General features: G+C 44.6%; 1 protein-coding gene across 1 annotated transcript in view; it reads left to right on the forward strand.

Annotated features, from left to right (window-relative positions):
- Positions 1-626: 626 nt before the first annotated feature.
- Positions 627-13,958, forward strand: part of ptchd4 (patched domain containing 4) — a 28,323-nt gene continuing 14,991 nt past the window's right edge. The window contains exons 1-2 of the mRNA XM_057017113.1: positions 627-1,727; positions 7,217-7,712. Of these exons, the coding sequence (XP_056873093.1) occupies positions 1,128-1,727; positions 7,217-7,712 (1,096 nt within the window). The 5' untranslated portion in view covers positions 627-1,127. The remainder of the gene's footprint in view (positions 1,728-7,216; positions 7,713-13,958) is intronic.

Below are 13,958 nucleotides of genomic sequence, written 5' to 3' on the forward strand. Positions count from 1 at the left end.
ATTCAGAAAAAAGTAAACACGAAAAATGGAGCAACATCTGTTTTATATTTGAAATTATCTAGTAGGTCTTCATTTATAAATATCCCACTGAATTCTGTTCAAAACCTGCACGAGACCATTTAGCCAAAATGACACATCAATGAGGACAGATGTTCATCAGCAAGTGCAGAAATCCCCAATTTTGCATCAACATCTGTCTCAATGGACTGTCACTGCACCCCGAAAGCAGCAATAACTCAAGTATATTGGCAGGTTGGTGCATCACAGTAGGTTACACGTCTTTTTACATCTTGCATGTCTTTTTTATGCTGATTTTACGCAACACCTGAACCTGCAACATGACTGAGTCGAGCGGGAGTTTTATAAATGACGTCGCAGCAATAAAATAGTCCGCGTCTTTTGTGTAAAATGTGTTTTTGCTGGTGCGCAGATGTTGAGTAATACGGGGAATAACCCGTGCTTGGTAAACCCTCTCACAGCGCCCGACCTGGCCTGTTGAAATCACTCAGCATGCAGCTCATCACAAGCAGGGTTTTCCCCATTCATGAAGCCAAACACTGACTCATCCATGCCGGGCTGCCTCTCGGCCACCTACCGCAGCCGCAGCAACATTTTCTTTCTTTCTTTCCATTTTATTTTTTACAACTCTCAGGACGCCCGTTACCGAAAAGGAATCAGGTAGGACCAAAACCCCTCCCTCCACCCCTCCCTCTCCAACCACATGGTTCCAGTTTTTAAAAAAAAGAAAAGAAAAAAAAAAAAACAGAAAAAATCTGGCGTGCTCGGACGCGGCGCACCGGCGCTCGGCGCACACATGCAGTCTCCGCCGCCGCGGCTCCTCGCTGCAGCTGGCAGCAGCGAAGGCGACTCTGGTGCTGATGCTGAGCGGCGGAATCCTCCAACGGCGGCCGGGATGACTTGACTCGTTGCGGTCGGCTGTCGCTGCTGCTGCTTTTCTGACCGCGGCGTCTCCGTGCGTCCGTCCGTCTTCGAATTGCTGCAGTGCTGTTTTTTTCCCCCCAGGTGTTGTGGCTTGTGTGCGTGCGTGCGCGTGCGTGCGTGTGTGTACATGTTGTAGCCTGGAGTAATTCTCTTGGACCAAGCCGGGGCTCGGAGTCTGATGTCACATGTGCTTGATCGGAGGAGACGGGGCATCTGCATGCAGGATTTTGTGGAGGATGCTGCGGCAAGTGATACACAGAGGGCTCAAGGCTTCGTTCTACTGGCTGGGCTTATTCGTTAGCAGGCACCCCGTGTTCTTCCTCACCGTCCCCGCGGTGCTCACCATCATTTTCGGATCTACCGTGCTCAGCCGCTTTAAGCCGGAGACCGACCTGGAGGTGCTGGTCGCCCCTACGCACAGCCTCGCCAAGATCGAGCGGAGTCTCGCCAACAGCCTGTTCTCCATCGATCAGTCGAAGCACAAGCTGTACTCGGATTTGCATACGCCGGGCAGATATGGCAGGCTGATCCTGCTGGCCAAGTCCGGGGGAAACATCCTGGAGTTGGCCGACCAGGTCCTGCAAGTCCACAAGCAGGTGCTGGAACTGCGCGTCAATTACAAGGGATTCAATTACACCTTCGCGCACCTCTGCGTCCTGAGGCACCGGGACAAGCGCTGTCTGTTGGATGATATCATCACTATCTTCGAAGACATCAGACAGGCTGTTCTCTCCAACAGCACTTTTCACAAGGTGCCCGTCAGCTACCCGAACACAACGTTAAAGGTAAGATTTTTGGCGCACTGCCGGTGCAGCGGCGTGAATAGAGCTGAGGCATGCCGGCCGTGGTTTTCTGAATGAACGCAGCCTGTAGACAGACTGAGAGGGAACCCTCTCCATAACGCGCACAGACAAGCCGGCTTTGCAGGGTTTTTTTTCCCTCGGTGGTGCGGGTGTATTGATTGGCTGCATGTAACCCCTCTGTCCTTACACACACTGACACACACACACACACTCTGGGATATCCTCTTTTTGATGCAGTGTTTCCCTTTATTTTCCTCCCAGGCAGATATGCACCATGACTCCAGGTTTTGTATTTTTTTTCACGCAGGCAGAGCATCAGCATCTGTAAAACCAGGGCAGGATGCCTAATGTGCAGGTGCATCTAATGCAGGTGCTCTGCAGATGGCTGCAGTTGGTCCGTGTCAGACAACTGTTGCAGACAAGATTTGTCATCACGCCGAAGAAGATTTCAGCACTCGTTGCCGTCCGCGAGCGCAAGGTCACGGGTGAACAGCAAGGAGATGGTTTCCTGTTGCGTGGCCTTGAGTCCACGGCGCCCTTTGCTTAGTAACACATCACCGTAAGCACCCACCAGGTCCCTGTAACAGCCAGCTTGTTGCGGACCGCAGGCCGTTGCATCTGGTGCCTTCTACATGTGCGCGCACTGACACGTATGCAGCGTGACACCAGCATTGGAGGGGCTGCTGTAGCATCGCAGCTGGAGTGCAGGGCACCACGAGTGGGGGGAAAATTTGTTATACACCAGTAGAAATGAAAATAAACCCACTTGACTCAATTTGTTGGGAGGAGGGTCTGTAGAGGTGGTGTCACACTTCTAAAAGGATGGAAACGTTTGCTCTTTAGTTATTTTGGTGTGGCAGCAGTCGTAGTATTGACTGCATTAACAGGAAAACAGTTTGGGGTTTTTAAAAAAAAAAATACATTCATGAAATGATTTTCCTGCCAAAATGAGCCGTCTCTGGTTTTGAACGTGCTTTAATCCGAATATTCATTGAATCTTTAGAACATTTGATGCAGTTTTTTCTCTCGGATCAGACAGATATTTAGCCCAAATGACACCTCAATGAGGACAGATGTTGATGAGCAAATTCATCAACATCTGTCTCATTGGACTGTCACTGCACCCTGAAAGCAGCAATAACTCAAGTATATTGGCAGGTTGGTGCATCACAATAGGTTACCCGTCTTTTTACATCTCACATGTCTTTTTTTATGCTGATTTTACACCTGAACCTGCAACCTGATATGTCTTCTGATCAGTTTAATAGTTTTCATAAATCAATGCAGTGTTAATGTTTGATTGTAGATGTGTGTGTGTGTGTGTGTGTGTGTGTGTGTGGTGTGTGTGTGTGTGTGTGTGTGGATAAATGCATCATTTTCCACACAACATTACGATCAAACAAAAAATTTCTATGAAGACAAAATGAAACCCAAGGAATGGGGTGACAAAAGTCCCTTTTTCAGCACAACTTCTGGATCATGATCAAAGTATCTGTGCTGATTTAGTATGTCCTGGCCCTGGACGGTAGCAACAAAGTTTTGACTGTGGTTTAAAACTTTGCTGTTACCAATGGACGCGTCTTTAGTATGAATATGCAGACTTGTGCCCTGTGCCTCTGTGCTCCTGAACATGTGCTGATCCTGCACTTTACACTAGATTCATGCATTATAATTAACTCCTCATCAGCAGCAATTGCAGTTGTTCTCTGTTTGAAGGTTGATGTGACCTCCTTTCCTCTCCAGCTCCTCTCACGTCTCCTGAATCCTCCTTTCGTCTGTCAGCCTGTTTGACGAGCTGTCTGGGCTAATTGATTTGCCCGACTTCTTGCGCCTCATCTTCCTCTTTGATGTCTCACGCAGGGTTTATTTCTGAGCATGTTTTACAGGCGTCATCTCTAGATAAATTCCTTTTTGCTGAGCTGACTTCAGATGTGCCCCCTGGAGAAAATGCTTAAAATGTAGAGACTTAGCTTCACTCTCTCTGGTACTATTTTTAGTTGTCGCCCTTCTAATCTGTCAGTTACAAACCTATAAATACATGAAGCAGTGAGATAAGATAAGACAAACAGACTGGTGGGAACAGTTAAGTCCTCCAATAACAGAAAATGTAGATGTGAGGAATGTGAAAAGTTTGCTCTTGTATTCACCAACAACTGCATCCCTGTAAAAATAACATCAGGTGGTCAATTGGAGCTTTCTGATTGGACGTTGCAGTGTAATCTGTGATATGTTGACAGAGGAGAAAATTACACATTACACAACACATTATGGCAACATTGCTGTGTAATTATCAAACCAAACAAATTACAAACCACTAAACATTTTTTAAACATTCACTTTTAGCATTTCTAGAAATATCAATACTAAAAATGTATAATACTGTAGATAGATAGATAGATAGATAGATAGATAGATAGATAGATAGATAGATAGATAGATAGATAGATAGATAGATAGATAGATAGATAGATAGATAGATAGATAGATGGATGGATGGATGGATGGTAACGAAAGAATCCACAACCATGTGAGATTCACCATTATCAAGACTTGTGTATACATACATATACATACACGGACACACACTCACACACACAGGGACTTTTTCTTTTTTTTCTTTTAGTACTATACTCTACTGTACACCACGGGCTACCACTGTAACATGTGAATTTCCCCGATGTGTGATCAGTAAAGTTTATCTTACACACACACACACACACACACACACACACACACATTTTTATATATATATGTATGTATGTATATATATATACTGTATATGTAAGCAAGAAAATATTTTCAATGTTGTAACTCATTAGACAGATGTAAAGAGAAGAGAGGGCCTTTTTCTTGGTATTCTGCATCGTTTGTGCTGCAAGTAGAGGAAATTGTCGGAGGCTAAAGTTCAAACAACAGTAACAGCTGCTTTGAGACCACAACAGGTCACTAAATCTAAAAGCTTTTCCTGTTGGGAGCATTAAAATAAAGAGCCTTTAAACCAATATCGGGCTTCACAGGAGCAAGATAACAAAATAAGATTTATGTGCTGCGCCACAATGTCAGGTGAGACTAACAGCAAACGCATAAACAGCTGATATCCAGAAGATCTTTGACCGCTTCAATCCAGTTGAAGTGGCATTTTGATTGGAGGAGCGGCTAATAGACAGGAGCAGTCTGATGGGATTAGCAATGCTTGTGCCAATAATTGGCTTGTCCCAAGGGCACAGCAATGGAAAAACAATCAAAACAATTCCCAATGTCCCCTTAAATACTAATAAAGTCATTTCAGGTCACCAGGAACCTAAGTTGATTGGCATGATCCGCCTTTCTGTCATTTCAAACCAGACAACTGTGGAATCAAACACGCACATCTATATTGAAGCTGCCTGGTGGTGGTGGGTAAAAAAGTATAGCAGCATGTATAGGAGGACTAATTATAGCAAACATTATAAAAAACATGCAAATTAAGAGAGACAAAAACCCGCTACGGTGCAAAAAAGCAGGCTTCCATAGAAACCGGCCTCTGCATCAGTGCCACATTCAGTAATAACTCATTAACAGTCTCTAATTGAATGATTTCATGAAAGCTGGAAGCGCTTTCCTCCTCCCCTTCCTCCCCACAGCACCATCACGTTTCTGACAGATGGGGGGGTGTCACTTCCTTCCTCTTTATACATCATTCAGCGTCCCACAGATGTCACAACATCTCACCGTGTGCGGCACACATCTTCTGCCTACTGGAATTCTTCCCCCCTCACAAGCACAAGTAGAAACTTACACATCTTCCTTCTCGCTGGAAGTTTATTCACTATTTCTTTTTTTAAAAATGGGTCTGTACAGATGTTGCAGCAACTGAGCGTCACTTGGAAAATCAGTGCGCTAGATTGATTTTAGCCTTGTGCAATTACACAACAGAAATTAGAGCCAAAGCCTCATGAGTTCTTGCAGCATTTACTGAGCGATTACGTTACATAAACACACTTGTACAATGTCACCCAGTGACAAATTTGAAGCGCCAAGTTGGGAGTGAAGCACAAAAGGAATAGGCAAATCGTGTGGAATCAACTGACATTAAAACCAGCAGTTGCGAAGTGACTGAAACCACATGAATGGTAGCAATAATGTGATTTCAGGGTGTCCATTTGTGGGCATTTATCCTATTATGCATGTAATGCATTAAGCAACTTACTTCTTCACAGATCTGCTTAGACCAACACAAAAGATTCCACATAGCACTCCCCACATTGTGGCAATTGGATCTGTTGCATCTACTCTCACTACATTGTAAATGAAAGCAGACATTTTTGGACTGAAACGATAAGACTGTGTCACACTGGAGTTCAGGCGCGCGCTGCTGTAAATAAATAAACCAGTGGGATTATTTATCAGACCGGTGTTCAAGAATGTTGGGAAATTAGACTTGTTAAACAGGCGCTGCTGCGCTGCTGTGGGAAGTTGTGATTTATAAAGGAGGTGCCACCGTTACAGCCAGGCTTTATGTGGAAGTGCAACTAATAGATGTTGCAGATGAAGGAAGCAATCGAGTGCATCTTTGCTTCTTCTGGAAGCTAGCTGGAAGGAAAACAAGATTAAAGAGCAACCGGAAGTCGTGTAAATCCAAGCCTGCAGGGTAGAGTGCAGACTTTGGGGGTATTTGCAGATCAAGCGTTGCAGCTATACTCTTGACTTTCCTGACATCACACTGACCTCGACCAGCGTAGGATGTTGGATGTCCTGAAACATCAAACAGAGATGTTACAGTGTCAGAGCGATGCCCTGCCGGACCGTTGTTTTATCACTTTGCTTTGAAGCTAAATTGGATCCTAACCAGATTTTTTCTGAATGAAACAGGCTTTTTGGTTTTTCCCCCATGAGGTGGTTTTGCTTACGCACTGCAGTATTGTGATCCTACTAAAAGCACACGGCCACACTCAGACCCATTTTAACAGGACAACATTCCTCGCAATGATCTGTATTCATTGTGAAATGAGCAAAAACAATCATGGATTGGAGATCCCCCCCCCCATTTCTCCTTTGGTCATATTAATCTTTCCAACTATAAATGACCTCCCCTGTGGAATAATGAAGACCCACAGTGAAGTTTTGCAGCCAGTATTTAGACCAGCGTGCAGCAGCCGCAGCAACATTTCTATATTGTTGGGACTCATCCTGACACACTGACTGGGATAGTTCTTTACAATTGTCCCTACACAATTATCTTATCTCATCGACATTAATGTCGGGCATGTGCAATAGAATGAAATTAATTCAGTCATTAAATGGGAGACGCACAGCCTTCACAGCCGTGTCCTCATCTGTGAGATGAGTTAGATTGTGATTAGCATTGCAGGATGGAAGCTGCTGTACCCTTTTATGTTTTGTAACAACCCCCCCTCCCTCCCCAGTTTCTGTGTGTGTCTCTCTCAATTATTCATTTGTAGCACTAACGTTTTCTGTAAATGTTCCTACAGGATGGCCGCGTGTCCTTCATTGGACACCAGCTGGGCGGCGTGTCTTTTTCACCCAACAGTCGTGACCAGCAAGTCAAGTTCGCCCGTGCCGTCCAGATCACCTACTACCTCCGCAACCATGGTCCCGCGATGCAGGACGTTATCGCCGAGCGCTGGGAGAACGAGTTCTGCGCTCTTGTGGACAGACTGTCCACGGCCGAGGCTCCCCACGCCACCGATCAGCTCCACATCCAGTCGCTCACCTCCTTCAGCCTGTGGAGAGACTTCCATCAGACGGGCGTGCTGGCCAAGAGTGAAGTGTTGGTCAGTCTGGTTCTGGTGCTCCTGGCTGCGACCATCTCCAGCTCCATGCGGGACTGCCTTAGGGGGAAGCCATTCCTGGGCCTCCTTGGCGTGCTCACCATTTGCATCGCTAACGTGACGGCCGCAGGGATCTTCTTTATATCAGATGGGAAGTTCAACTCGACCCTGCTGGGGATCCCTTTCTTTGCTATGGGTGAGTGAGCCTCTAACTACCACAATAGAGAGGATTTGGGCGTTGGCTGCGTCTGTGGAGGGGAACGTAAGCACTTGGTTGTTCATGTTGCCAAATATCAATGTTCGTTGGTGTGTCCAGCTGTGTTGCACTATAAGGTGGAGCCATTGTTTTATTTGAGCAATCATACCTCAACCTTAAAGCTGAGACTGAATCCCATGAAGCAAGAGAAGTCCAAGTTTAGTCCAGGTTAATTCACCATTTCCTGCATCCAAGTGGGAGTTTGGGTCCTAAGTCCTAAGAGTTGGCAAACATAAGCTCATGCACATCATCAGGGACTCAGAAGAACCAACTCTAAATGCTAATCTGTAACTGTGACCAGTAAAGTAACAAAAGCATTTCCAGTCATTTGCTGGTGTGACTGACAGACAAAAGCTCGGTCGTCTTTCACTGTGGTTTTCTCCTGATTTGGTGCCAATATCTGCAAAAGCAAACTTCACAGAGGGGACACGGATCTGTACATGACTGAGAAACCCAAAGGAGTGGAGCGCAACTTCAGAAATGTGTGCACGTTTGACCCTTCACTGTGGAAATTCAAATCTTCCTCCCAGTCTTTCATTGCACTGGGCTTTACGATGCTCTTTGTTTTAGACTAACTACTGTGACAAATAGTTGGAGAGACAGCAGAGTGCAAATGTTGCTGTGCTAGTGTCCATCATCCATCCATCTAGCCATCATCCATCCATCCATCATCCATCCAGCATCCATCATCCATCCAGCATCCATCATCCATCATCCATCCATCATGCATCCATTCATCATCATCCATCCATCTGCATCCATCCATCATGCATCATCATCACACATCCATCCATTCATCCATCATCTATCCATCATGAATCCATCATCATCCATCATGCATCCATCCAGCATCCATTATCCATCCATCCATCCATCCATCCATCTATCTAGCCATCATCCATCCATCCATCATGCATCCATCATCATCCATCCAGCATCCATCATCCATCCATCATCATCCATCCAGTATCCATCCATCATGCATCCATCATCGAGAATCCATCCATCCATCCATCCATCATCTATCCATCATCATCCATCCATCATGCATCATCCATCATGCATCCATCATCACGAATGTATCCATCTATCCATCATCTATCCATCATTATCCATCCATCTAGCTATCATCCATCCATCCATCATGCATCATCATCATCCATCATGCATCCATTATGCATCCATCATCATCTATCATGCATCCATCATCATCCATCATGCATCCAACATCCATCCATCATCATCCATCCAGCATCCATCCATCATCACGAATCCATCCATCCATCTATCATCTATCCATCATCATCCATCCATCTAGCCATCATCCATCCATCCATCATGCATCATCATGCATCCATCAACATCCATCATGCATCCATCATGCATACATCATCATCCATCATGCATCCATCATGGATCCATCATCATCCATCCATTCATCCATCCATCCATCTAGCGATCATCCATCCATCATCATCCATCATCTGTCCATCCATCCATCCATCCATCCATCCATCCATCCATCCATCCATCCATCCATCCATCCATCCATCCATCCTCTACCTGTCCTCTCCCCTCCTCTCCCCTCCTCTCTACCCAGCCAGCCATCAGCAGGAGGGTCCCCCTACATGAGCCTGGTCCTGCTCAAGGTTTCTTCCTGTTAAAGGGGAGTTTTTCCTTGCCACTGTTGCCTGTTTCGGGTTAGGCCCTGGGATTCTGTTAAGCGCCTAGAAACAATTTTGAATGTAAAAGACACCATATAAATAAAAATTGATTGATTGATTGATTGATTGATTGATTGATTGATTGATTGATTGATTGATTGATTGATTGATTGATCATTCCATCCATCCATCCATCCATCCATCCATCCATCCATCCATCCATCATCCATCCATCCATCCATCCATCATCTATCCATTCAATCATACATCCATCATGCATCCATCATCGTGCATTCATCCATCCGTCCGTCCATCCATCCATCATTCCATCTATTCATCATCCATCATCCTCTATCCATCATCAATCATCCATCCATCATCACGCATCCATCCATCCATCATGCATTTATCCATCCATCATGCATCCATCATCATCCATTCATCTAGCCATCATCCATCCATCCATCCATCCATCCATCCATCCATCCATCCATCCATCCATCCATCCATCCATCCATCATGCATCATCATCATCCATCATGCATCCATCATCAATCATCAATCCATCTTCCATCCAGCCATCTATCCATCTATCCATCTGTCCATCCATCATCCATCCATCATGCTTCCATCATCCATTATCCATCCATCGTGGGGGAAGAAGGGGGGTATTCAGTATAGATCTTAGTATAAAATAAATGTGTGCAGTACTTCGGTTTGAAATGTCTATATTACCTGTTGAGATTGTTTATATTTCTGGTCAGTTATCACACTGAATATTTTTCCTGACTGTGTCATGTCCATCTGAGCTGGATCGGAGAAAGATAATGGCATCCGTCCTTAAATAGCAAAGGCTCTTGCTTTGTGCTTTGCATTGATCAGACCCATTGATTGATCCTCTATTCCCTTCTGAGGTCACTTACTGCCTCAGGCTTTGTTCCAGTCTGATATAAAAACAAATTCTGAAACAGAATAGATGAATTTCTGACCTCAGGACCTAGAGAAGCCAGAGGGGAGGGGAGTTGGAGGGGGTGGTTGGATGTGGAGGAGGGGAGGTTATAAAGGAATGTCAAGGAGAAAAAGGCAAAGAGTCAAAATGTGTGATGTATGGAGAGGAGGATGTCATATAGAGACGGGGAGGCGGAGGAGATGGAAAGAGATGGGGAGGACTTGATTAAGTCTGTAATTTCATGTGACAGGACCTCAGAGACAGCAGATGCCCACTTTCCTCCCAGGAGGTCCTGAGTGTCACACGCCTATATCGCCGTATCACCGGCACGTCTCAAGAAGCTGTGTGGGCCAGAACAGCCGCATGGTCTCCTCCCTTCTGAGCGAAACTCTCAGGCATCCATTCCCTGTCGCGTGTGAGACCTTTTTGGGGCAATTGTCACATATGATGATTGGAGCCAGTTTGGTTTCGCTTGTGAAGAAACTAAGCTGTCCACCAGAAACACCAGAATAGATCAACCAAAAATGGATCCATGCATCATAAACAGTAAATAAGGGTGGGTGATGTGAGTCAACTCCCTCATATGCAGCGGATTAACCTCTTCTTGGGACTTTAGATGATTTTCAGATGAAGATGGAAATGGACTCTCCGCCCCGTATATCATTAGTTAACCTGCTCACTTGTTTTCCTTCCAAACTCAGATTGAAGCAACTATAATCTTTTTATTGTTTGCTCTTTTTTTAACTAAAACCCGATAAAAAGCTCGATGAAACTGAGCTGTTGGTGCAGCATCAGTCAGCCGGAGACTAACAAACAACTTGGCTGTAGTTAAAAGAACTAGAACGTTCTGGTCAAAGTCCCGGTGACAAATGCATTTTTGTGTTGAAACGAAGTCCCCTGCTTCCTTAGGTATTCTAGTTCTGTTAATAAAATAATAAAAAATAAATAAATGAATAAAGCCGAGAGTCTAGATAGTGATCAGAAGGCTGCTTTCATGCTCCATTTGGAGCCAAACAAAGAAACAAAAGATGCAGCCACTAATCAAAACCAACCTCATCTGTCATATTCACAACCACATTATTCTAAGAATTGTGCTTCACAGATAAGCACTACCTCCTTTTCTGTGTATATAACTGTAATCTGAGGCTTTTTATAGCTGTGCCCAGACTGTTGATATCATAAAATAACTTTTTACTGCATGGGACATGGAGGGACGCTGCTGATGTGCCTTTGAGCCAGGCACTGAACTCCCAAATGCTTACTCACAGGGATGCTTACTCACTCTTTTGCCTGTCTTCTCTGTCAATTAGGGGATTTGCATGTTCATTGTATGTTTACGTGAACTACTTGTTTCCAAAGTCACCAACTTGTTCCATACTTCATGGTGCCTACATAGGGATCAGGGCTGAGTGGACTAGTTAGGGAGCTAACTAATGAACTGACACTAGCCCTCGTGTGTTAACAGCATAATAACATTGTATAATGAGTACACATCACATCCACATCAGTAATACATACAAAACCCCCATTGATAATTTATTTGTTGACATACTCTGTCCTTAGAAATCACCTTAATTGTTAATTAATAGCACACGCCACGTCTGGCCTTTTGCATGCAACCCCAAAGGATGCTGGGATATGTTGCTTGGTGAAGGGGCAACGGTGGTACACTACTTTTCACTGTGCATTCCATTGATTGCATTAACCAGGGCTCAATCACCGTGAGGACACGCCCGCAGGAGCATGTACATGGATTCATGTCAGACACAAGAACCTATTTGATTTCTTCTTCTACCTTAACCAGGGTTTGTGGATGTCAGAAATTCACATTTTCTCCACTGAATGTTGGGAATAAAGAAGCTATATTTACTAGAACAGGTGGTAGTGTGGGTTGGAGGCCCTTTTTCTTTGTTTTGACTAAAATATAAAACCAGTTTGACATCTTTATCTGGAGCTAAATGTGACTCATTGGTGTTTTCAGCTCATATTTTTCAGTGAAGTTTGCTTGTTAGTATCTAAGCCGTCATCCTGTCTGAACCAGCCAGTAAAAGTGCCTTTTTAACGGTGTCGATGAGAAACGCCTGACCAGGTGGTTCCACTGAGAACTTTTTTGTTTAATATGTAGCAGCGTCTGCCTTCGCTTTCCCCGGTGTGCGCCTGCCTTGTCATCTTGCCGAGCCAAGCTTGTCACTTCCTCCTCTGTGCGGCTACGTGACAGAGCTGGGGAGGAAAGACAGCAGAGCGGTGCTCATGAAACATACATGACATTAAAGAAGCGCCAGCCATAATCAGCTCAGCATATTGATCCTCCCAAACTGTTTTATTTACTTATCCCAACACGGAGGCTCTGTTCGTCCCACTGGGATCCGTCAGTGGGGCCGAGCTGTAATCCAATCTTCTCAGCTCTGTTTGGCTCACACTGTGAGATTTAATTATTTAAAACTTTCTTCTTTTGACCCTTACATGTTGCTGATGATTAAGCCAGCCAGCTGTGATACCCCGGTCTGCACCTTAGCTGTATTACTCTTTTTCACTTTAAATTACACTGAAGTGTGTCACCACAGCACAGAGGTTGGCTAGTATGGAGACCCTGATATATACCTTAAAAAACACATTTATTATCTTCGACACCTGTTAGACAGATATCTATCTGCTGTAACGGTGTTATAAAAGCTCAAATCCAACAATGTCAGTGGTTGGTTTTGTAAAAAAAAAGCTTATATTCCTCCTTCTGTAAGCAACGGCCACCAACCTTGTTACTGCTTATCAACCCTTATGGAGGCGTAGATATCAGCTGTGTTTAATCCTTGTCTTTCTCCACTTCGGCCGTATAGATGTAAAGTATTATATTTTAGGGTAAAAATTACTAATTTCATATAAATTATCCCAAACTGCTTCACGCTCGAACTTTGTTTTTGCTCTAAAAAGAATGAAAAGCATCTCACACACATCACATTTGAATGTATTATTTATTAATATGTCTATCCATGGCAGCGCTAAATCCCACATCTCTTTATCCAGCCTGCTCTGTTTTCTGAAGTCTCAGGGTTACGCCTCTGAACACTGGCCAGCCTTCATACCAGCAGCTGGGAAAAGTGGCCATCTGCGAAGAGCCTTCCGTGTTTGGCTGCAGCGCTGTGCTTTCCCCCTCCATCAAAAGGTTTAGCGGATGCTTGTTTCCTGACACAGTTTTCACGGCTCCTGTCTCGTGAGCCATCTGCTCACATCTTGCCAACCTCTACGCTACCTGCTTCTGTGGCACACAGCAGTTCTGCTGCCGGGTGGACCAGTACACAAGCACCAATAGTTATAACCAGTGTTATTGCCTCTGGGTGGGGCTCAGAATTGTCACGATGTCGTCCAGATGACGGTGAAAAAGGAGTTCGGGGAGTTCATGCACCTTTCAATAAACAGTCCAGGACGACTGTTGCTCGATTTAAAGACATGGGTGATGGGGGAAGAGCAAGTCCTGAAGGACTAATCATAAATTCAGTCTATACGTCAACTACTGACGCTGGAATGATGGAATAAAATGTGGACTAAAATGTCTCCAAAGCATTTGAAATTACGTTT

The sequence above is a fragment of the Takifugu flavidus genome, chromosome 19 (assembly GCF_003711565.1).
Source record: "Takifugu flavidus isolate HTHZ2018 chromosome 19, ASM371156v2, whole genome shotgun sequence".
In the NCBI taxonomy this organism is placed as follows: Eukaryota; Metazoa; Chordata; class Actinopteri; order Tetraodontiformes; family Tetraodontidae; genus Takifugu; species Takifugu flavidus.